Raw genomic sequence first — 23873 nt, 5'->3', positions numbered from 1 at the left:
TCACCTTTTATGTAAACTACAGTTTTTTCTCTATTTTCTCCAATGGATCTAAAAGTCAAACAATTATTTTGTACATTGTAATTAGGAAATAGTTTATTATTGCATCATTATTTGCCAATCCCCTTTCATCTACCTGGCTTGTTTGCATCATCTCTTGATGGATTAGATTTCACAATCTTTATATTATTGTATGTTATCTGGGACAAATAGTGATCTGCAATCTACATAATAAGGAAGCCAACTAGTTGTTTGTCAAGCAAGCACTGAGTTGTCTTTTTTTTTTTTTTAAATAATTTGATTAATTATTATCAGGAGTCATATATCATACAGTTTGTTACAAAATTAATTATTCAGAAAAGAATACACTTGTATAGATAAGAGTTGATCTTAGCATCAGTGTGTACACAATAGATGAATTATCAGTAAATAATTCCAATTTTTGACATTCAACGTTTTGATTTATTATTTTTGTTTTCTCATTGTATATATTCATATCCATTCACAATTTCTTTTTTTTTTTTTTTTTTTTGGCTCCAGGAGTGTTTTTTTTAACAAGGTCACTTGTTGAGTTTGATATCAACTTGGATAAAGGTTGTAGGATTTTTCTATTGTTTTTCTCCTAAAATTATTTCTAATTCCATGGGAGAGCGAATGTTAGTAATTTTCTCTCTATATGATTAATAAGTTTATATTTGTGCAGTGCTTGAAAGATGCAAAATGCTGTTTAGTGTATATATATGAGCTGTTTAGTATATTTTATTACTTTGCTGAGTGAATGGGTATCCAATTGGTCATAATCCCTGGAATATGTTTTCTTCTCCAGTGTGTAGTCTGGCCGTATTTCTCTTAGCCTTCACTGTGGTGTGGAGATTAGACTCCCACTGGCAAATAATAATTTCATTATGGAAGCTAACATAATGCTAACTCTGGCAGGATATCTTCTCAAAGCTGGGTGCATGGTGAGGTATTTGCCAAGAGTATCAGTGTATTGTGTAGATCTGTTTTCGCCCCCCAAAGTCTGACAGAAAGCTTGCCATTGACTCTCAGTAATTGCCTTTGACAGGACATTCCCTTGCAACATGTAAGGTAGTGCCTCGGGTGACCTTGCACTTCCAGCAGGCTGCATCCTCTGTAGTATGTTTGTATATGTCTGTAAGCTGTATAGGGTCCTGAAACATTTCTGTGTGAAGTACCCAGAAGAGATATGATATTTAGCTGCAGCTGAAATGGTGTTTCAAATCCAGTTTTATTTCTAAATAAGTACGATCTTCCAGTTTGGGGATAAAACTTCCTCCTGCCTTTGCAGCTGTTAGGTGCCTGCCTGTCAAGTGCAGTTCTACTGGATGGAGAACAGGATTTGGAAACTCAGCGCTCTTTACATGACAGAATGCCCATCTCCTTCGTGGCCCCATTCTAAGGCCCAATTCGATCAAGCATTTAAGCATGCGCCATGCACTTAAGTTTTCACTGAAGTCAGTGGCACTCAAACACATGTTTAAAGTTAAGAACGTGCTTAAGTGCTTTGCTGAATCAGGACATACATCCCTGCAAAGTAAAGTGTTTTTAGCCTGGGCAAGAGTGGGTGTTGATGGATCCACTGCTGCGTGGTTTTACCACTTCCCAGTGAACGGGGCTGTTGCTTCAATGGTGCTATTGCACTCTGTGACATGGAGTAGAGGAAGTCTTCCTTTGTTCTCTTTGTTGGCACAAAACTGGGCTACTTGAGCTTGGTATGGTGAGTTGGGATGAATTTTACCCTTTGACTATATTTGACTCTGATTCACAAGGGTGATAAATAAGAGTGAGTGTGGTTCCATTCTTAAGGAAGCTTTCTATATGACTATGTCCTTATATCTGCTCATGGTAGTATCTTTAATCTAGTGTATGTAATTTGGAGTTACTAGTAAAAAGATGTCATTCCTTTTCTGTTTATTTAGCTAAGTGATTTGCGTCTGTCTTCATTAAACATATTCTACATTGACTTCCATATTCATTTGTTGATCCCATTCTGTGAAGTTAGTTCTGAGAAATATCTCTGGCAGTATTTGTGTTTCCCTCTGCATGCATGCATACAACACTTGGTGACTTAAGGGAGAATTGTATAGCTGTTTCTTTGGGGATTACACAGTGAGAAGTTACCAAACAAAATTGGCAGCTATGGAAATAATTGTCACCTGTAGTACAAGACTCACTAGCTCAATTTGTGAGAAATAAATGGGTACATGAAGTGGGTACTCTTCTTCCAACACCTGTTTACCAAGATTATATTCATGTCTTCACAGGCAACCATTTGGCAGCTCACCAGATGACTTGCTGTGCCCGCATCCTTCAACAGAGTCACCAAGTGATGAGGGAACGCTCCTGGATCAGCTTTATTTGGCACTAAGGAATTTTGATGGCCTAGAAGAAATTGACAGGGCTCTCGGAATACCAGAACTGGTTAGCCAGGTATACTTGATACTATCAAATTCTAAATTACTAGTTAAAAAGTTTAAATCCCTTAAAAGTGAGAGAGATAAAGATTGATGTGATATACACACATGCTCTCAGTTTGGAAAACAACAACATTTAATATTCTGATCAGTAAAAAGAATTGAGTGTAGCTTTAGAAATTGCCAGTATATTTAATTGTAAAACAGATTTCATGCAAGTTAGTTCCTCCTTTATTTAAGTGCCAAGATCTGAGTTAAGGGCTCTATATTCCACCTGCAACAGCTGATTTTATCATAACCACCTAAAACAATATTGGTTTAATGTTAGAATTGTGCCTATATGCCTTGCTGTAGTGGGTCCTTAATCTGTTATTTTTTGTTTTTAATTGTTTTTATTAACTTTCAATTAGTTCTCATCAAATACAAAAAATGTTACACAATGCTAAATAAAATAATACAAATAGAAATATAGTAAAGGCTTAGGAAAAAATAGGACTTAGATACAAGACTGAGCCAAGAACCAATTTTTAATTGAAATTGCATTATCAAAACAGTCAGTCTTGCCTGTATAAATGTTTAACATTCTGAGATGGGTTGGTGCTTGTGGCTCATCTGTGTAGCCGACTATAGCCATTTCTTTTCCCATTTGTCAGAACTGTACCTCTGAAATCACCCTGTATTTCAGATATGACCTTTGTCTTTCTCCGCATCTGTTCCTTTATCTATGGACTCTGAAGTGGTAAAATAAAGTCAATAAAATCCTGAACAGGACATGAGAAAGATGCACCTGTCTGATAGAATACTGAATACAGTGCTTTAGTAGGGACAAGATTCTGGTGATCGTTTCATTAGGTGAAACTTTCATTCTGTATTCATAAGTAATTCATGTAGTAGTGAGTAGCCTCAAGAGCACTACCAAAGGATCAGTGTGAAAAAGAACGATTTCTTTGAAGGAAAATGATATATGAATTTCTTTTGACAAGTGTCTCCATGGAAATGGTTTTAAGACTTCTACAGATTTAAAGGAAACTGTTAAATTTAAGATGTTAACAATTTATAAAAAGAATAGTCACCTTTGAAAGTCGTAGCTTTTATGGATGAAATCTTAATCTTCACTAGGATTTTTAACCTCGAGTTAATTGATTGCCAGAGTAAACTACTGAGCAGTCTAAGGTAAACTTCAAATGACTGTAACCTGGAACAGATGTTTAGGGAATGTTCAGAATAGCCTTTAGAAATGTGTCAGCAGCCTTGCGTTAATTCTCAGTCAGTTAACTTGAGGTAAAAAAGCTGTTGTATAGACATACTCAAAGGAAGTTAGGTGCTCATCCCCCATTGAAATGAAAGCTGAGCTTTTAATTGCCTTTGGCTCCTTTGAAAATCTGAGACATTTATATTGCAAATGGCAACTCAGCTTAATAACACTGAAAATATTTTGAAATCTAATTTGTCTTTCACTATTTGTGTATTTATTACTCTTTGAATTTCTTCCAGTTTCAGTGATAAAAGTAGGCTAGTCCTCACTGTTTAGAATTTCTAGTCGTTTTCACTTTCAGTTCTCCTGCACTAGCACAATGTTGCGATGTTTGCATTGAAAAGACTGCAGAGAATTTCTCCTTTCATTGGAATGGTTTTTTGCTTGATTTTTTTTTTTTAAGTCATGGAAACAATTCTATTGATCTTAAGTTTTGTTTAAAAAATCAGTAAAAAAATGTACCAGTCTTTTTGGGCAAATTTGTCTATACAGTGTCCCTTTAATAATGGCATATTTTTGTGGGAAGACTGGGTTTTTAGACTGGAATATATTTTACTATGTGTTTATATACATTTTGGTTTGTATATTTCTGCAGAGCCAAGCTGTAGATCCAGAGCCATTCTCAAGTCAGGAATCCAACATCATAATAGAACAAAAGACACCGGTTTTCACTCAACAATATGCATCTCAGGCTCAAATGGCCCAGGGTAGTTATACACCCATGCAGGACCCAAACTTTCACCCAATAGGACAACGGCCTGGTTACGCAACACTGCGTATGCAGCCTAGGCCTGGTCTCAGGCCTACTGGTATAGTGCAGAACCAGCCAAATCAGCTGAGACTTCAGCTTCAACATAGACTCCAAGCACAGCAGGTATTCTATGTTTATGTGTTATCGACCACTGGTTCAGTCAGATTATGGTAATTTAATATAGAGTAAATACATTGAATTTAGCTAGCTCTGAATAGTCTAATTCTTAAGTGTGTTCCCTATTATATATATTCCTGTTGAATTCCACAGTTGAAATAGAAATATTGGCCATAATGAATTTTACAGAGATAATACATAGTGTCTTTATTCTCCTTGTTGGCCTCTTCTGCACCTTTACCAGCTTGTCATTATCTTTTCTATAATAATGTGGTGCAAAAAATGTGCCCAGTACTCAAATCCTGGTCTCACTAGCCCTTTGTGCAATGCTATAATGATGTCTTTTGATGTATGGACTTTTTTTTTTCTATTCAGTTGTATTCAGAACCCTAATCATATACTTGTTTTCTGAATTGCTGCCAGATTCCTAAATGCTTTCTTTTGTCACTGTTTCCAGTTTGTGACTGTTTTAATTCACCATTCCTTTTGCCATATATTGTTTACTGATATACATTTAAAAATCACAGAATCATAGAATTGTAGCACTGGAAGGGACCTCGAGAGGTCATCTAGTCTAGCCCCCTGCACTCAGGCAAGACCAAGTAAACCTAGACTATCCCTGAAATGTGTTTGTCTAACTGGTCCACAACCTCCCTTACCAGTGCGTTCCAGTGCTTAACTATCTTTATAGATAGTAGAACAACTGATCACAGTCCTTTTTATAATAGCCCATAACGAATTTGAAGACTTATCAGGTCCCCCTCAGTCTTCTTTTCTCTTTATAAACATGCCCATTTTTTTCACCTTTCCTCAGAAGTCAGATTTTCTAAACCTTTTATCATTTTTTGTTTCTCTCCTCTGGGACGCCCTTAAATTTGTCTACAATTTTCTTAAAGTGTGGCGCCCAGAACTAGACACAGTTCTCCAGATGAGGCCCCACCAGTGCCTAGTACAACAGGACAATTGCCTCTCATGTCTTACATAGAACATAAAAATGTTATGCACATTACATTAAGATCATTTCCAGCTTAAACATCAGGATAAATTCTAGCTTAGAGAAAATGCTAATAATTTAATTATAAGCACATAAGAGATAAGAGTTATAAAGGCATTGCATTTGGAATTTCTCAGGCTGCTATACCATATACAGTAACTCCTCACTTAACGTTGTAGTTATGTTCCTGAAAAATGTGACTTTATGCGAAATGAGGTTAAGCGAATCCAATTTCCGCACAAGAATTAATGTAAATAGGGGGGGTTAGGTTCCAGGGAAATTTTTTTTCACCAGACAAAAGACATTATATACATATACAGTATACATTTTTTAAACAAACAGTTTAATATTGTACAAAGCAATGAATGATTGTGAAGCTTGGTTGAGGTGGAGGAGTAAGAGGACAAAATGTTTCCCAGGGAATGCCTTGCTGCTAAATGATGAACTAGCACTCGGCTGAGCCCTCAAGGGTTAGTATGCTGTTGTTAATGTAGCCTCACACTCTGCAAGGCAGCATGGACTGAGGCAGGAGGGAGGAAACACAATAGATGCAGGGCAGTAGCTACAAACACTTCCCTACTACAAACTGAACATGATGATGAGCCCATGCTATCCAGCTGGAGCGCACCACTCCCTCCTCCTGATAGCACATGCAGGGCTGCACAGGTGCTGACTTTCAAAGTGCTGGGGGGTGCATGCATGAGTTACTGTAGATCATATGGCATATTGTCTCCTTGAAGCATGAGGTTTGTTTGTTTTTTAACATTAATGGGAATTGGGCAGCTAAAACAATGAATACTTAACTGAGACTGTCCACCAGAACCCGCAAGGCATGCAGAATTTTTGTTTGTATTCCTTTTGCATGCAGGTTCCCTTGTTTAGCATTCTTCTTCTACCTTCATTTTCATTTTGTTGATTTAGAATCGCCAGCCACTGATAAATCAAATCAGCAGCGTCTCCAATATGAACCTGTCTCTGAGACCTGGAGTACCCACACAGGTAAGGGAGCTAGTACTGTAGGTACTTCTGTTTTGTTCACTGCATTTTCCATTTGTCCCAAGTTTAGTTTCTCCTGAAACCTAGACTCTTCAATTTAAATATGTCAATAATACATAGTAAATGCAAGTAATAAATCATAAGGCAGAGACTGTAAACAAAACAATACAACCCTAAATTAGAGTATTTATTTCCAGATTTAAAATACAAAAACAACTTGTGGAAGTTGCATTCCTAAGGTCCTTTTCCATCTCTAACCTGTGTGGTAATTTGGTTCCTGGGAGTGAAGAAGGAATGGTGACAAATCTACATTTTAACCTGAGTTCCTCACCTCATAGGGAAAAGGCAATTTGAGTGGAACAATTCATTCCAATGATTTGTAATCTTAAACTTGTAATACTAAAATTATCTATGTTAATCTCTATTTCAGTTTTGAAATTCTTCAGCACATGTCAGAAGTAATGCTAGGAATTTCACCTTCCATCTAATTTTATAGTTAGGCATGTGGTGAGGAAAGGAACTTGAATTTTATGAGTCATTCCCATAGAGATGCCTCTGTAGTTAATATTATGTATTGATTCTCAGTTATCATTTTCTTTATAGGCACCTATCAATGCACAGATGCTGGCCCAGAGGCAGAGGGAGATACTGAGCCAGCACCTGAGGCAACGACAAATGCATCAGCAACAGCAGGTGCAACAGCGGACTCTGATGATGCGAGGACAGAGTTTGAATATGTCACCAAGCATGGTGGCCTCTGGTGGCATACCGGCAACCATGAGCAACCCACGGATTCCGCAGGCAAACGCACAGCAGTTTCCATTTCCTCCAAACTATGGTACTGGACTTACATCCCCAACACCTTTCACCAGTTCTTTTTCCCCAGTGTCCCCAGTCCTGGGTCATAGCTCCTCTTTTACAGCTCCTTGCATGGCTCCCAGATGAATCCGGTTAATGAGGGAATGATGGGAAATATGAGAGGACACTTTGGGCCTGTCATGAGTCCCAAAAAGGCAGTACAGTACCTGCCAGATTCTCAGCTCAGGTACCACCTTCTCTCTGAGTGCAGATCTTCTCTGCTGAATGGCAGAAGTGTGTGTATAAACACACACATATAAATATTGCTATATTTATACAAAGGGGCTTGAAAGGCTTTGGATTCTGACCAAAACAAATAAATCAATATTTACTCCAGCAGTGAAGATGAATAAAAATATGCTAATTGTTGTCAGTATTGGTGAACAGAGTGAAGTTGTGTAAAAAATCATTTTAGAAGCAAAACTGTTCATAATCCCTTTATATCATCATTATACTGATTTGTTTTTATGTGTTGATCTTGAGAGATTAGTTAACATTAGGTGTGTAACTTCTAATATTTTTGTGCATGTATTAATGTCAAATTAACAGCTTAAGTGTTGACTTTTAGTTAACTGAATTTACCTTAATATCAGAAAAGACTTCCCCTCCCTATGTCCAAACTTATATGCATATAGCTGCCAATGTCATTATGCTCTTGTGTTTAACTAAGCAGTCTTCAGGTTTGTTCTGGGGGTGGACAGGTCAGATACAGCTTATTACTACTGCATAGCCTTGACCTTTCCTCTTCCCGTGTAACAGTTATAGGTACTATGTGCATGTTCTGCTGATATAACTAACAAAAATTCATTCTATCTCATGCTGAATTTTTAAATTTCCTGTCTCTTGTTCCGATATCATACCTTTCATCCATTGATTTCAAATTGCTTTACAAAGGTAACTAAGCATTATTATACCCATTTTATAATGGGGAAACTGAGGTACAGAAAAGTTATGACTTGCCCACTGTCATGCACAGTTTCAGTGGAAAAGCTGGGAGTAGATCCCATGTCTACTGACTCTCACTCCAGAGTCCTCTTCGCTGGACCATGCTTCCTCTCTGAGCATTAAAATATCTATTTGTGCAAACAGTATAATCTGACAAGACATTTTCTGCTCATTTTTTGGTGAAAAGAATACCCTGTGGGAGGCTTCTTTTGACTTACTATAGATAGGACTGGGCACGTGCCTTTTTGAGCTATGGATTTCCACACTTACAGGTCACCAGAAGTGAATTTTTATTACAGTCCAGGCAAAGATTCAGATGATAACATTTTTTCCTTTTTGATTATAATTTTCAATCAACATTTTAAGATTTGTGGTGAGGGAGAAAATTGGGACCGAACTGTTTTAATGGGGATCTTTGTATTTGATTTTTTCTGTATATCACAAAATGTTTTAGTTTATTTTTTAACTCTTTTTGTTGTAAATATTACAAGAATAGAGATGTTTAGTGAACTCGCTTGCAGTGTCGAATGTTGCTGTACATGCTTCATTCAGCCTTCTGAGCAGTTTTACACTGTGTAGGCAAGCAGGCAATTCTGTTACATTCTGTTAATTTGTAATTGTTTGGTAATGTTGATTTGAAATTCAGGGGTGCCTTTGACACATTTTGTAATATATATTGGCCTTGTCTAAACACAAGTTTTCATTGATCTTTGTTTTGCCAGTGGAAACCCCAATGCGGATATTCTTATTTCTCATTTTCAGAGTGGCTTATTTTGGTCTAGTTTAAACCTGTTCATGATTGACTTAAAGTAAAGCAAAAAAAGCTTGGTTTAAAAGAAAATAAGAGTATGTCTACACTGCAATAAGAAACCCTCAGCACCAAATCTCAGAGCCCAGATCAGCTAACTCGGTCTCACAGGCCTTGGGCTGCAGGGCTAAAAATAGTAATGTAGATATTCAGGCTCAGGTGGGAGCCTGGGCTCTGAGACCCACTCTCTTCCCAGGCTCTCAGATTCCAGGCTCCAGCTCAAGCCCAAATGTCCACACTAGAGTTTTATTGCCTCGCAGCCCAAGCCCCATGAACCTGAGCCAGGGCTGTGCCATGGTCTTTTATTGCAGTGTAGAGGTACCCTATGTGTCCATGCAGACTTTTGTGCCAGTTTAGCCTTTGAAATCAGTAAAATCACACCTTAAGTTAAACCAGTGAATCTTTGCACATAAACAGGCTCTGACTGTGCAAAATGAACTAATCGTTCAAAATGACATTACCTGTTTTGCATGCACAAAAGGACACAGACACAAATGTTATGGAAACTTACAGAAGCGTATGGAAAAAAATTTCTGAATGTTAAAAGAGGAGACAAGGTGGGTGAGGTAATATCTTTTATTGGACTATCTTCCATTGGCGAGAGAGACACGCTTTCAAAAGATACTACCTCATCTACTACCTTTTCTCTCTTTAATATCCTGGGACCAACATGGCTACAAGAACATTGTACACCTCTACCCTGATATAACGCTGTCCTCGGGAGCCAAAAAATCTTACCGCGTTATAGGTGAAACTGCGTTATATCGAACTTGCTTTGATCTGCCAGAGCGCGCAGCCCCGTCCCCACCCCACCCCCCGGAGCGCTGCTTTACCGCATTATATCCGAATTCGTGTTATATCGGGTCGCGTTATATCGGGGTAGAGGTGTATATGTTAAAAGATGGTGTCATAATTAAGGTGATTTTAGGCATGGTGTAGTTAGGAACTAGTGCACAACATTTTTGCAGTGAAAAGCTTTTTATAGAGACTGTGAAGAAGAATGGCTTTTATTTATTTTAATGTACCTGATTTCCACAAAAAGGCTGATTTTCCATTTTGTCACTATAACTTTCAGTAAGGAATACAGTTAGCCAAAGTGCAGCTGTGAAATGATTTTTTAAAAGGTTGTGTATGTAGCGTTTCGATAGTAATGTCCTGATGTTAACTCAGATCCTGCGCTAGAGTCCACCCATGTGGATTCCAGTGGATATCCATGGGAAGCCACAAAGGCATAAGCATCTGTCCACATAGATCTCTCTGGAAAATCAAGACTTTGGTTTGTATTAGTTTACAACGTACAATGACTAAAAATCCTGTTTTATTCTTTAGGAATAAGTCAACAACCTGATCCAGGCTTCACAGGGGCTACCACTCCCCAGAGTCCACTGATGTCCCCAAGAATGGCTCATACTCAGAGTCCTATGATACAGCAGTCTCAGGCTACTCCTGCCTACCAATCCTCTACAGAGATGAATGGGTGGGCACAAGGGAATATGGGTGGAAACAGGTAAATCTACAAAAATACAAATGCCATAATTTCATTATTAAATTCTGCCTTGTGTTTATCTCAATTAGTGTTCACAAGAGGAAGTATTTACATTTTGTCTTTACTCTGCTTACTAGACATCTTACACTCGTTCTATTATAATAGACCCCTTATGTAATTAAAAAAAAATTATTCTGTGTATTAATAATCCTACTGCTAATAAAGATGCCTTAGTTATGCTGCTTTAGTGCCTGTGTACTATGCAGAGAAAGGGCTGACATGTAAATAGTGTAAAGCATATAAGATGTGGTGAAAAGCTTTAATGTGACTTTGAGTAGAAGTTCTGCTCCTACACACACTGGATTTTGTATAAGGCTTGGGAGGGGATCTTCCACAGTTCATGGTTCTTCAGTTATTCCAAGGTCTTGTTCATGAATGTGAAAGACGTCTGCTCTAGACTTTATGCTGTGCGGGCCAAGTTTTCAAAACCTTATTCTTGAAGTTTGTCAGCAAAAATTTCTGCACAGTTGCATGCCTACACTTGAGTCCACTTGCTGTAACCATGCGTTCAAATCTGGTATTCATGTGTGCAAATGGCCTCCTACAATAAGCATGGAAAATGATCATGAAAACTTACCTGTCCAGATGCTAAATATACTTGATTCCCCTCTACTATGATGATAATAATTGGGGGGAACTAGTATTTTACATCCCCTCCAAAAATTCCTCATCCCAAGCTGCTTTAGACCTACGTAGCAAGTAGAAAGCAAGACATATAAGTTGCTATTATGCACGCACAACAGATTGGTACACTCAGCCACATTAATTCTGCCTGTGGACAAAGGCCTGCATTTTAGTGCACAGACATCAGGCCTTCAAGTTTGAAAATATAGCCCCCTGATGCCTGCAAAGCAGCTGTCCTTGGAAGTTCGTGTATATTGCATGTATACATTTTAGTCTGAGAAATATTCTGAGAGAATGATTTCTTAGTGATGTCAGTGTTCTGAGTCTGACACATTGCTTTTTTTCATTCCTTGATATAGCATGTTTTCACAGCAGTCCCCTCCACATTTTGGGCAGCAAGCAAACACCAGCATGTACAATAACAACATGAACATCAGTGTATCCATGGCAACCAACACAAGTGGCATGAACAACATGAACCAGATGACAGGGCAGATCAGCATGACCTCAGCGACCTCTGTGCCTACATCAGGGTTGTCCTCCATGGGTCCTGAGCAGGTGAGAATTTAAGGATCTGAGACCACAGCTAGAGGATTTACTTGACTTGTAGTTTTTCTGGGAAGCTGAGATTGACTGTAACGGCTAGCTTATTTTGAAAATGGTATGTTAAAAAGAAAAGCTTCAGTTTTAGCTCTGCATTCGAAGGACTGGATGACTAATGCACCTTTCATATCTGGATTTCTGATTCAAATCCAGCTCCACAGTAGTTAGCATCTGCTTGGTTGCTCCATAGCTTCTGTGGAATTAATTTGGTGATCTAGTTCAGTTCCCAGTAGATGGGTTTCCACAGCACAGTTGACACTTATTGGTTCCCTTGTTAATCATCTCAGCAATGGAGCCAAGGACAGAATAGGCATAAAGGTATTTTCTGCGGGTAAGGGTGAGGCACATTGCCAAAGTAGTGTTTTGGAGATGATTAAGCTGTCATTGTCCAGGCTGTACCTGCTCTATGTATAAATAGGACTTCAGCCTCAAGGACTGTTAATCTGGCATCTGTCATGAGCACAAAATTCACATTGTTTATAATGTAATGTAGCTAAGGCAGGTAGCTAATTCTGTTCTTACACCCTGAAGAGCTTTACACATGTACTTTTCTTCGGGGCTATGACATAGAACACATTTTTCCCCTTTAAGATGTACATAACCAGTAAAATAACATTTTATTTTCAGTTTTGTCCATGCGAATCTCCATGACGAAATTCACACATTAAAATAAAAAGGGCTTGAGAAAAAGATTGTCTCAAATTATCAAACAACATGGTAGTTGGGGACTGAAATTTCACTTAGACAACACACAAGTTTCAAATAATGTTCAATGCAGTAAAACTAATTAAAGCAATGGAAGTAGAGATTTGAAGGGGACAATAGTGAGAGAAAGGTGGAAGGTCTCTTGTTTTTCGTCTAAGTGAATGTCACTTCCCCAAGCCAGAGCTTTATACTATTAAATGAGTCCTAAGGGTTTTCATCTGTTCTTTATTAACATCAGTAACACACCAACCCTCTAGCTGTTGATGGTACTCAAAATAAACATTTAAACCGTCTCATTATCTGGAGAACAAGAATTTCAAGGTTATTTCAAAATCCCAGTCTCACGAATTACAGCATTTTTTAAAGTCTGCCTTCCAAGCCACTGAGGCAGAGCAAGTGGTTGCAATGTCTTGCAATACTAAAGGAGGTGGGAAGGAAGTGTTTATTTGGCCAGAGGTTTCTTTACAGATTTGATTTTCCACTCTACTCCCTCTACTCATTTTTGCCAAACCATCCTATTGTTGTTTAAGGCATGGGGTTAGTGATTCCTGTTTGGAATTTTGAGTCGTGTACAGATCTATTTACTGGGATGTTTGAGAGCCAGCTTAAAATGTCTGCAGCAGTGCAGGAGAGACTTTGCAATATGTTAAATGAACCATTAACTAGCTGTCTACTCAAGGTTTGCTCTGTTCGGTGTTAACTTTCTTAGTCCACACAGATGCATTACTGCCAAAGTCAAAACTGGCCTGCTGTTTGCTAAGAATTTGTTTTCAAGGTATCTGGGATATCCTGCATATAGAATCAAACAAAGGAGTCAGGAAATGATTAGAGACCTAATATTGCGAATGTTCCACCTGGCTCAGCTCAGTTGGCAGAAAGGCATGGTAACTTGCTTCAGAGCAAAAGGTTGCAAATTTGTCCACATTTTGCTTTTATTTGGGTTTAATATCTAGTAACACAATTAGACCTGTCTTTTTATGGCATCATCTGTAATGCTCTGGAAGACCCTTCAGCTAAATGTAAAAATTATTAATTTCTATGTCACCTTGTTTCTCTGATTAAACTGCAGTTGTCGTCAGAAGAGCTATTGTGTAAAAATTCAGAGGGGTAGGCATGTTAATCTGGATCTGTAAAAAGCGACACAGAGTCCTGTGGCACCTTATAGACTAACAGACTTTTTGAAGCATGCTACAAAACGTCTGGTAGTCTATAAGGTGCCACAGGACTCTTTGTCGCTGTGTAAAAATTATATTTTTGGTTTTTTTTCTTTCAGTAATTTCCAAATAAAATGTTTTTCATTTACAAAGCTAAAAATTATTTTTCTAACTGCCAACACTGCAAACTAGAATGCTGGCATCACCAGAGGCAATAATAATAATTCTGCAGTTGGAACATGACTGATGATTGTGTTGATATTGTGCAAGGCAGACTAGAGCCAGCTTGCTTTTCCATAGCTGTACTGCCTCTGCAGTGACCATATAAATCTTACCCATACATAAATCATATTGCTTTCTTTGTTACCAATATTTGTTTTGGATTCATTTGGATGTGATTTGATTTTTCGCAATTTAAATTGTTTTCCAGTTCCTTCCCCACACTTTGGAACAAAATAGAAAAGAACTCACACATTCAGCCTTTGCATGTTATAACAAATCTTCTACTGCACAGTTGTCAATAACAGGCAATACTCATCATGTAAAATGCAGTTGTTTAACCCAAACACAGAAGAATGAGTTGCAACACTCTCCAGGCCCTTTCTTTGCAGAGCACAGTTCAGTATCTTCTGTATTTTAATTTTTCAATAAAGGATTGAAAAATCCATTCCCCTGCTTGTAATTGAGATGGGAAAACCTTCCCTAACAAGTGTAGGGGCTTCAACCATCAATTTCTGCAGATTTTAAACTTTCATGCTAAAAATAATTAAGCTTCTAACCCTTCTAGTGGAAAAGACAACTTTCTGATTGTGAACTGCCTGTAAACCATGCAGGAGTGTCTTCCTGGCTCTTCAGAGCAAATGCTCCACTGTCTATGCTGCTGCTCATTGCTTTGTTTCTACTTGGCAAACCAATGAATAGCAACAGAGACCACACTGAAGGAGGGACTAAGGGATTAGTGGATGCCGGTCCCTCTTCTCCCTTTGCTGCAGCCAAAACTATGGTGAAGGGTAGTGTAGTGAAAGAATCTCATCCTCCCAGCAGCCAGGAGGCTCTGGAGGAGGAGAGGAGACAGAAAACTTCTTTTCCCTAATCAATGTTAATGGGATGCAGCACCCATGATTTCTCTTTGTACTTCCTTCCAAAAGCTGTGTTGTGATGTGTAGGTGCAGCAGTAACAACTGCCTCTGTCAGTGAGATTCGGAAGATAGCAGGTAGCTTATAGCTTCAAGCCCTTCCCAGCAGGCAGCTCCTCTTAGAATGACACCAACTTAATAAATAGAGCAGATTAAGAAAACATGTACAAGATGACTACCAGGAAAGACTTTTTTTCTTTTTTTTTTTGGTCAGTCAAGTAAGATAATATGATTCAGATACACGCGCACACAGAAAGGTGTCGTTTTTACATAGGCACTTCTCTGACCCTAGCTTCTCTTCAGAGGCGGGAGACGATGTACATTTGGAACATGGCTTATTAGTTTCTAATGTTCTCTTTTTACATTCCCTTCAAATTCCCTGACATACTTTTGAACTAATCTGCTTCAATATCTCATTGTAACTAGGTTAATGATCCTGCTATGAGGGGAGGCAATCTTTTTCCAAACCAGCTGCCTGGAATGGATATGATAAAGCAGGAGGGAGATGCATCTCGGGTAAGATCTCTCTCTCTCTCACACACACTCACTCACTCACTCTCTCTCTCTCTCTCTCTCTCTCTCTCTCTCTCTCTCTCTCAACTAAACCATGAATATTTGAAGGACTAAAATGTGTACAGGTATCTTATTGTTTAAAGGAGCAGACGATAGCTAGGGTACTAGTAGTTTTTCTTTTTGATAACCAGTGACTTAATCATTCTTTCTCTGGATGGTATTTTTTTAAAAGGCTTTTACAGTAAATGTTATTTTTAATTTATCTGGTGGTGCCATCTATATTAAGGATCCTAGTTTAGATCCCGAATGGTGTGTTACATCTGTCGTCTGTATTTTTCCATTAACATCTGTTGAGGTAACAAATAGACAATTAAGTTCATCAAACTTTTATTCATAGTTTATTTGCTTTTTATGGAACAATGATACAAGTGTTTGCAGAAGAAGGAGGGAAGCCTCACTGCTAGTTTGTATGTCCACTGCTACTTATTTAACCCATTTCAAGTGTAATGTTGTTTAAGTGTTACTCCTCTTTTCATTGTGTTGTACATAGGGCAACAATTTCAAGTATTATTTAAGTTGTTACCTTATAGACAGTACTTGCTTCAAGGAGAGTGATGGTACTGAGCTGACTAAGCACAAATTTCCAGTTGATGAAGTACTTAGCACTTACTTGGGACAAAACTGATTTGCATTCCAGGCAGTAGTAGTGTTGAAGAGAACCTACTGTAGTCTTCTTGGACAGTAGCCAAGTAAATGAGGTGGGTTTTGTAAGTGTCCCCTCACTGGAAGGTTCTTCATAGAAAATAACCTTCCTCGGCTTCAAAGAAATCTTGTTACAACAAACATGATATTCTGGGACCTGGTGTGATTGGAGACAAGATATAATATTTTCTCTGTGTGATCCAAACATCAAATCAGTGGAAACCCACGCAAATATAAAAAAACTGGTCAGTATCAGTAGAAATGTCCTTGCCCAGGAGACTTTAAATCAGAAATGATTAAATGTACTTGGATTTAAAACCATATGAAAACTATATTGATACCCTCAAACTTTCAATATGCAGTCAGAATACCATATATTAAGCAGGGATTGTTCTTCTGTAGTATGATCCCAAAGCACCATCTAGTGGCTGCTGTGTTAATTACCATATCTTACCTCTAGTGTTCTTTTTATCTCATCAAAGCCGCCACATTTCCTATACCAGGGATTGGCAACCTTTGGCATGCAGCTCCCCAGGGTAAGCACCCTGCGGGCCTGGCTGATTTGTTTACCTGCCGCGTCCGCAGGTTCGGCCGATCAGGGCTCCCACTGGCCGCGGTTTGCTGCTCCAAGCCAATGGGAGCTGCTAGAAGCAGCACGGGCCGAGGGATGTGCTGGCTGCCCTTCTTGCAGCCCCCATTGGCCTGGAGCGGCGAACGGCAGCCAGTGGGAGCCGTGATCTGCCGAACCTGCTGACGCAGTAGGTAAACAAACCGGCTTACCCTGGCAAGCCGCAAGCCACCTGTCAACCAGACTGTTGCCTGGTTTCCCTGGGCTGCTTCCTACTCTCCCCATTGGGTGTACCTGGGTGTCTGAGGGAAGCCACACCTCCTCGCTATAGCATCATATTGGCGAGTGGACCTGTAGCCACTGTGGGAAGGTTTGCCGCTTGTGCATGGGGCTCTCTTCCTATACCATTACTAAGCACCGCTGATGGACCGACTTTGTCACGTCTCTTTTCATCTCTCAAGATGTTGGATCGCTATATATATCCATAATTTTTCTCCTTTTGTATATATATTTTTCCTACTCACATGGCTTAATCTTTATTATGTCACAGTGAAACAAATTCATCCTCTGCAAAAGTCCTTTGGAGTTACTAGAATAAATTTGGCCCAATGTGGGCTGGGTACTTTTTGCAATATTTTTTAAATCCTCACTTAGCAAAGTGGCTACACCAAAAGTGTAGTGACATGATTCCTTATGAATTTTTACTTTTGTTTGTCATTTTGCATCCATAATGTGCTAATACTGTTGCAGTGTACACTGTCACAGTGTAGTAAGAATAACCACCAAAGCGTAGTTAACTCCTAATAGCCAGGGCTCAAATGGGGGGAGTGTGTGTGATGTTTTCACTTAATAGATTATATGTATGTTCACAGTTTGATCACCTGTGCTCTGTTGGATTCCACTGGGCTCCTCAGGCTTGACTCCCCCTCAGAGAGGTTCAGCTATACCCACAGGCAGGGCTGGATTGATGAACAGACACAAACCTAGGGCCCTGGCTATAAAGTACCAGGACATAGGTGGTCTGATCTAGCAGTCCCAGCTGGGCTGATATCCACAAGTTGAGGACAGCCCACAAGGCAGTAGTCAGCAAGCAGGGATCAGGGTATCACTAGAGCTGGGATTGATAAGCAAGACTCAGGGTCAAAGTTAGGTTTGAGTCAGAGACCAGAGATCAGAGGTAGTTACCAGGCTGGAACCAGGAGGCAAGAGTCAGGCTCAGAGTCAGGCTGGAGTTGGAGGCTAGAGACCAGAAAGCAATGTACAGTCTGGAAGTCTGCTCAGACAACTTCCTGAGCCGCCATCCAGGGTTAAATAGAGTGCTTAACCAATCAGAGGGCTGCAGGGTGCTGTCACTCTGGACCCTTTGGGATGTACTTTTTGCAGTGCCTTATCTCCACAGTGGTTCTTGGAGGTGGCACAGTGGGACTGTCAGTTGTTGTCCCTGGCTGCTTAGACCCAGGTTCTAGCCCCATGGATCCTTACACTGGCTTTTCATAAACTAAGGTTTCATTTGAAAATGCTATTTCCAGCCCTCATGGTTGCAAAGAAGAGTTTGAAAAACTGAGTCAAGCAAGGAAGTTTTGCGCCCTAGGCGAAACTTTCACCTTGCGCTTCCCCGCTCCCCCCCCCCCCCCCAGCCCTGAACTCTGTGCCTTGCTAGTTGACACCTTTCCTTTCTCTCACTCCTTTTTTATTAATTTTATAACACTTTTAAAAAGTGAAACATCAAGAAAATTGTGAACAAAGGGTCTGGTTACAACCATTTCAGATTTGAGATAAACTCTCTCATTAAACAACCTTGTTATCCACAGTCTCCAAATATTGGGTGATCCTACTGATCATGAGGCCTGCATTATTTAGACAAATCTGAATGATTTAAGGCTGTGGTCTAACTTGTAGTTCTTGTGCAGGCAAACTCCCATTGACTTCACTGGCAGTTCTGCCTGCACATGTCTGAAAGATCAAAGACCATTCAGTATCAACACACACACATGAAATGCCTTGCCTTGTCAACTTAAATCAGATCTGTAGGGACAGATTTTTCAAAGCTAGCCCCCTAATTTTCCATCTGTCTTTGTATGTGTGTGTGTGTGTGTGTCCACGCGCGCATAAACAGAGATTTAGCCACAGTCCAGCAAAGCTCTTAAGCCTTTGCATAACTTTAAGCCTGTGAAAACTCCCATTGGTTCCAATAGTGTTTAACATAACATGCCTGCTTAGGGGCTAAAGTGGGGCCTTAAAGCCACAAGACAAATAATTGCAAACATAAACACTCATTCAACAGTTTTAAAAATTTGGTCCCTTCAATGATGTTTGAACCCGGCTTGTAGTGTGTATATTTTGACTGAGTTCTGTATAGGTGGTTGGTATTTTTAAATGCATCATATGTGTACAATGCCTAGTATTCTTGACTGTCTTCTCACTATCCACGAAGCACTTGGAGATAATTCATTGATGTCTGTTTCCTTTTCCTATTTTTTCAGAAATATTGCTGACCTTGACGGTTGCTGGTTGCTCCTTTCTTCAGCTGCCTGGGCTCACCAGCCCAAAACACTTACCAGTTTGAAGACTTGCATCTATTGGTTTTGACCCAACTGACCTGCCAGCCAGTTCCACTGGAGCGAGCTCAGCTAAACGCTGCAGACAGGATTCAGCTCTGCCTTCCAGAGTGGAGTCAAAACAGTTGTTGCTGGAAGAGCAGCCTCTTCTCTGACAGTCTGAAGCTAGCGTACAGACAGTTGCTCAGTCTGTTCACTGCATTCACCTTAGTGCAACTTAGATCTCTCCTGCGAAGTAAATGTTGACAGGCAATTTTCATAAACCATGTCAGATTGAATGTATTTAAATGTATGTATTTAAGGAAAAACAACCATGCTCTTGTTCTGTTCCTGTTTAGTTCTAGACCTTGGTTTCTTGCTTTTTGTTTTCCCTGGCTACTCAGTCTGGTGCAACGGATTCAGTTCCATCTGCAAATCAGTGTTTTGAACTAAGGCCTGCATTTTGGGGTCGTTAGTGGGTTGGACGCTAGTGAGGGTGTGGGCAATGTATGGGGAATAAACAGCTAATCAATTGGTTTGATTTAGGAAAAGATAGAAAACCTGGATCTTGTAGAAAACTATACAGATCAATTTTGAATGGGTTTAAAGTTATAAAACTGGCTAAAAACATCCTGTGAGAGGGCTGTTTCGTTAGGGGCTTTTTTGGTGGTTGTTTTAAAAAAAAAAAAAAAATTATAGTGCAAATCATGAATCCAAAAATATAAATGCATTACCTTTTTATGGAATTAAATTCCTGCCTGCCTCTCCTGGCCCTCTTTTCCTCCTCCTCCTCCTCCTCTTCTAATAGGATAAAAGAACAGGTAAGCCCTTCATTTCCCAGGTGTGTTACTTGCAGTTTAGGCTGTACGTAACCAGTTGTTGAACAATGAATTCCAATGAGAAAGCATTTATTGGTGATGGTAGTGGCAGAATTGGGGCATAATATCAAAAAGAGCTAAAGCACCTGCTTTAAAATATGTTAATTTCCATTCCCCATCCCTTAGCTGGGAAAATAATGATTAGTTTAAAACTTATGGCAGATATCACTACAGATTTACCATCGTGCGTTTTTAATTCTTTTAAAGCAGTGTGGACTATGAGGAAGTTTCGTAAGGTACATAAAATCCACTTTATATGTAAACAAGCAATAATTTAAGTTGAGAACTTAACTGTTTTAATTGTATATTTTTTTGTGAGGTATACATGTTGTGGAGTTGATTCCAAATGAGGTACTTCAGTATTAAATTAGATATCTTCATAGCCGTGTGTGTCTCCTGAAAAAGTGTTTTGTAAAGGATCACAATGCCTTGATTAGACCTAATTTGTAGGCTTGAGACTTTTCAACTTGTGATTCTGCTCATAAAGTCATTTATCTAATCTATATTATATGCAGCCACTGTAGGAACCAATTCTTGATTTTTTGTATGTTTATATTCTTTCTTAATGAATCTTAGAGAAACTGTTACTAAACAAGCCACTGTTAAGGTGGCTTTTTTTCTTGCCCACCGTGGTTGGAATAATCTTTTACTAAACTGGCATCAGTTTCTGAGGACTTGAAATACCAAGAAATTGATGATGTTTTTGACCTCCTATTTCTCTCCTCTAACCCCCAATCCACACACTTTCTTATCTGAACTCAAATTTTTTGATGTCCTTTAAAATGCAATGCATTTTATAATATCTCATCAGCCATGCCTTTTGGGAGTGGAAGGTTTCTTTCCCTGTAATTTGATTGTTTATTTATGGTGGGGGTTAAAATGTACAAAGTATCCGTTGATCTCTATACAAAGCCGAAGAAAATATGTTAAAGGTGATTTAAAAGAGTTGTTTCCCATGGAAGGATTTTCCCGAAAATCAAGGAAATCTGCTAATCCATTTGTTTCCCACTCAGAGGGACTCATAACACACAGGGAAACAGCACTTTTCTGCAGTCACCATTTTGTATGTCAAATTCTAAAAGGAAATATTTAGTCAACTGAGCCATCGTGTTTAGCTCTGGTGGAAAACTTTAAAGTAGCTGTCAGCCTGAGCTCCATAGTCTCGTTGATATGATGACATTTTTATTAAACATACATTATATACCTGATTTAAATTTATTTATATAAGAATTGTGTAAATTAGAGGGACTTTAACTTCACACAACACAAAATGTAAATGGGTTTTAAACTAATTTTGTTTGTATTGTATTCCTTTTCAATACTTGACCCTAACTTCTTTCAATAGATTAATCTTTTTCACGGTGGACAAAATGAGTGGTTTAAATTTGTCCCTATTCATGACAGATCTGCAAACCTTTCTATTCAATTTGTAATTATGATACTTCATCGCCCATTGCCATTTTAAAAGGAAGGAGATTATACCTACTACTTTGGCTCAGAATTAGGTTCTGGTGTTTTGAGTTTTTGACTAGCTAATTAAAAAGAAAAGCGAGTGAAGGAATCTTCAGATCATATTGATCACTGTAGAAACAAAAATAAATAGCCAAATCAATTCCCTTCATTATCAGTATTTCTCATTCTGTACACAGTAAATTTGTTGGAGAAAGTGCTTGGATTTTGTTAAACAGAACAAATAATCAGTGTTCTACTTATATTACTAAATGTGAAAGGCACATAATGTGAAAAGTATACATACATAAACTTGGTCATATGACCCATTTAAGTGTTCATGTAATGTGGTAAGTTTAAAAAGTGAAGTGAGCTGTTTTGCTACAATGAATTAATTTGTACTCAAAGTTTAAAATTTCGTCCCATACCAATATCCCTTTTGGCCTGTATTAATTGAAAGCAATGTTTTTGCAGTTTATATAATGCATTTTTTAATATATGTTTTAAAATGGAGTTCATATGGGCTTAACACATGAAATGGGTGGCACAGCTCCACTTGCAAAACCCAAAGATACACAATCAGTTTTGAAATGCAACTTAAGCCATTAATTGTTGGTGTGAATTTCAAGTTTTCTAGTATTTGTATGGTAGTATGCTGCCGAAGAGCAAAAGTATTCTCTGCACAAAAGAAAATTACTGTAGTGGCTTTGATTTTAATTAGAATTTTCTCCCTGGTGTTTCTTTGTAGACTAAAACAAAATCTTTTCAGTTTCTTACTACAGGTAAAGCTATGTGCAAGAACCTCAAAATGCTAAAATCTAGCATAATGCCTTAGATCGGTTTTTAAGTCTTGTATATTCCTACCTAGCTGTCTGATGTATTATATTTGTATAGTGAATTGTGTACAATTTTGGAATAAGTGTATCATCACTTACCTTTATGTTGCTGAATAGAGATGGACACATTTCTTCAAACATTTACTGTCATTTAATTTTTTTCCCCTTTTTGTCAGTTGTGGGTTTTATTTGTACAGTTCCTCATCAAGTTGCATCTGAGATGTGTGTATATGAAAAGATTATACAAGGGTAAAATTAAGCAATATATAAACTATGGTTCTTCAGGAGAAAGCTTACAGTGTTTCAGGTTGTGATTTATTTTCAAAGCGGAGTTGACTCTGAACATCACCTTGTTCACCTGCATTGATGTTTGTATTTCTAGTGTGAGCAGTTTATGCAAAGGTAGATATATTCAGAGAAATTTTAAATACATTTATGCAAGTTAATATTGCTTTGCTGATGCTATTTGCTTATTTGATGTTAAATAATGCTATTGTAAATAAAGAATTCTGTTGTTATTGCATCATTTAATAAATTTTAATGCCTTCGGGTTTTACATGGCTTTAGAGATTTCAACGTGTTTCTGTTGTGTCTTCATTTACTCAAATCTGTGTGTTGAATTTGAAATGACACAAGAGGATCGATCAATCTGTAATTTTTAAAAGGACAATGGTGGCTTTTTTCAGTCTAAGAATCTTATTTTTAAATTTTCAAAGTAGTGGGCCAGGGGACTAGATGGCTCATACTTGACAATGGGATTCAAATCCTTTCCTAGAAAAATGTTTTGAATCCTGCCGAGGTTGGGCTTGACTGAAAATCGTTGCTTTAAGTGGCCTATTTGAGATGAGTTCCTTATCGACATTTCTTCACATCACTGTTGGCAGTAACTGGGCACCCTTTTTGGCAGTTTCAACAGAGGTCAAGGATGAATGGCATGTAATTTTAACCGATAGAAGGGCCTTCCAGGAAGGGGTAAGACATACTTAGGGTGACCAGATGACAAGAACAAAATATTGTGACACTTGGGGGGCAGCTACAGGCTCACCCCCCTCACACCTCACTGGAGCCATGGGGGAAGGGGGATACAAAGCCTGAGGAAGCCACGGGTCAGGGGTGCGGGGCCACGGCTCCTGCCGCAGCCCCGTTGGGGGCGCAGGGCCCCAGTTCCGGCTGCATCCCCACCACGGGTCAGGGGTCCACAGCCCCCACTCCAGCCCTGCTGCAAGCCGCGGGTTGGGGGCGCAGGGCCCCAGCCCCCGCCACAAGCACATGGCTCCCACCCGCAGCCCAGCCGCTTTCCTGGGGGATGATTCCCACCCACTGGGAAGCATCTGGCAGGTTCCTCTGGCTCCTAAGGTCAGCGGCGGCCAGCGGGGTTTCCACTCCTCATGCTGCGCCTGCCACAAGCACTGACTCCAGCTGCCATTGGCTGGAAGCTGTGGGGGCGGGATTTACTTGGGGGCATG

At 39.1% G+C, this 23873-nt stretch overlaps 1 protein-coding gene across 15 annotated transcripts in view; it reads left to right on the top strand.

The window, feature by feature from the left end:
* Positions 1-22969, top strand: part of NCOA2 (nuclear receptor coactivator 2) — a 254946-nt gene extending 231977 nt beyond the window's left edge. For all 15 annotated transcript variants that reach the window (XM_065582109.1, XM_065582105.1, XM_065582108.1 and 12 more), the window contains 8 exons: positions 2283-2448; positions 4283-4561; positions 6471-6548; positions 7149-7383; positions 10486-10663; positions 11686-11884; positions 15351-15440; positions 19191-22969. In XM_065582109.1, the coding sequence (XP_065438181.1) occupies positions 2283-2448; positions 4283-4561; positions 6471-6548; positions 7149-7383; positions 10486-10663; positions 11686-11884; positions 15351-15440; positions 19191-19202 (1237 nt within the window). In that variant the 3' untranslated portion in view covers positions 19203-22969. The remainder of the gene's footprint in view (positions 1-2282; positions 2449-4282; positions 4562-6470; positions 6549-7148; positions 7384-10485; positions 10664-11685; positions 11885-15350; positions 15441-19190) is intronic.
* The last annotated feature ends 904 nt before the right edge of the window (positions 22970-23873 follow it).

Source organism: Chrysemys picta, chromosome 2, assembly GCF_011386835.1.
Source record: "Chrysemys picta bellii isolate R12L10 chromosome 2, ASM1138683v2, whole genome shotgun sequence".
In the NCBI taxonomy this organism is placed as follows: Eukaryota; Metazoa; Chordata; order Testudines; family Emydidae; genus Chrysemys; species Chrysemys picta.
Note: the sequence above shows the minus strand (reverse complement) of the source record. Positions and strands in the feature narration are given on the sequence as shown.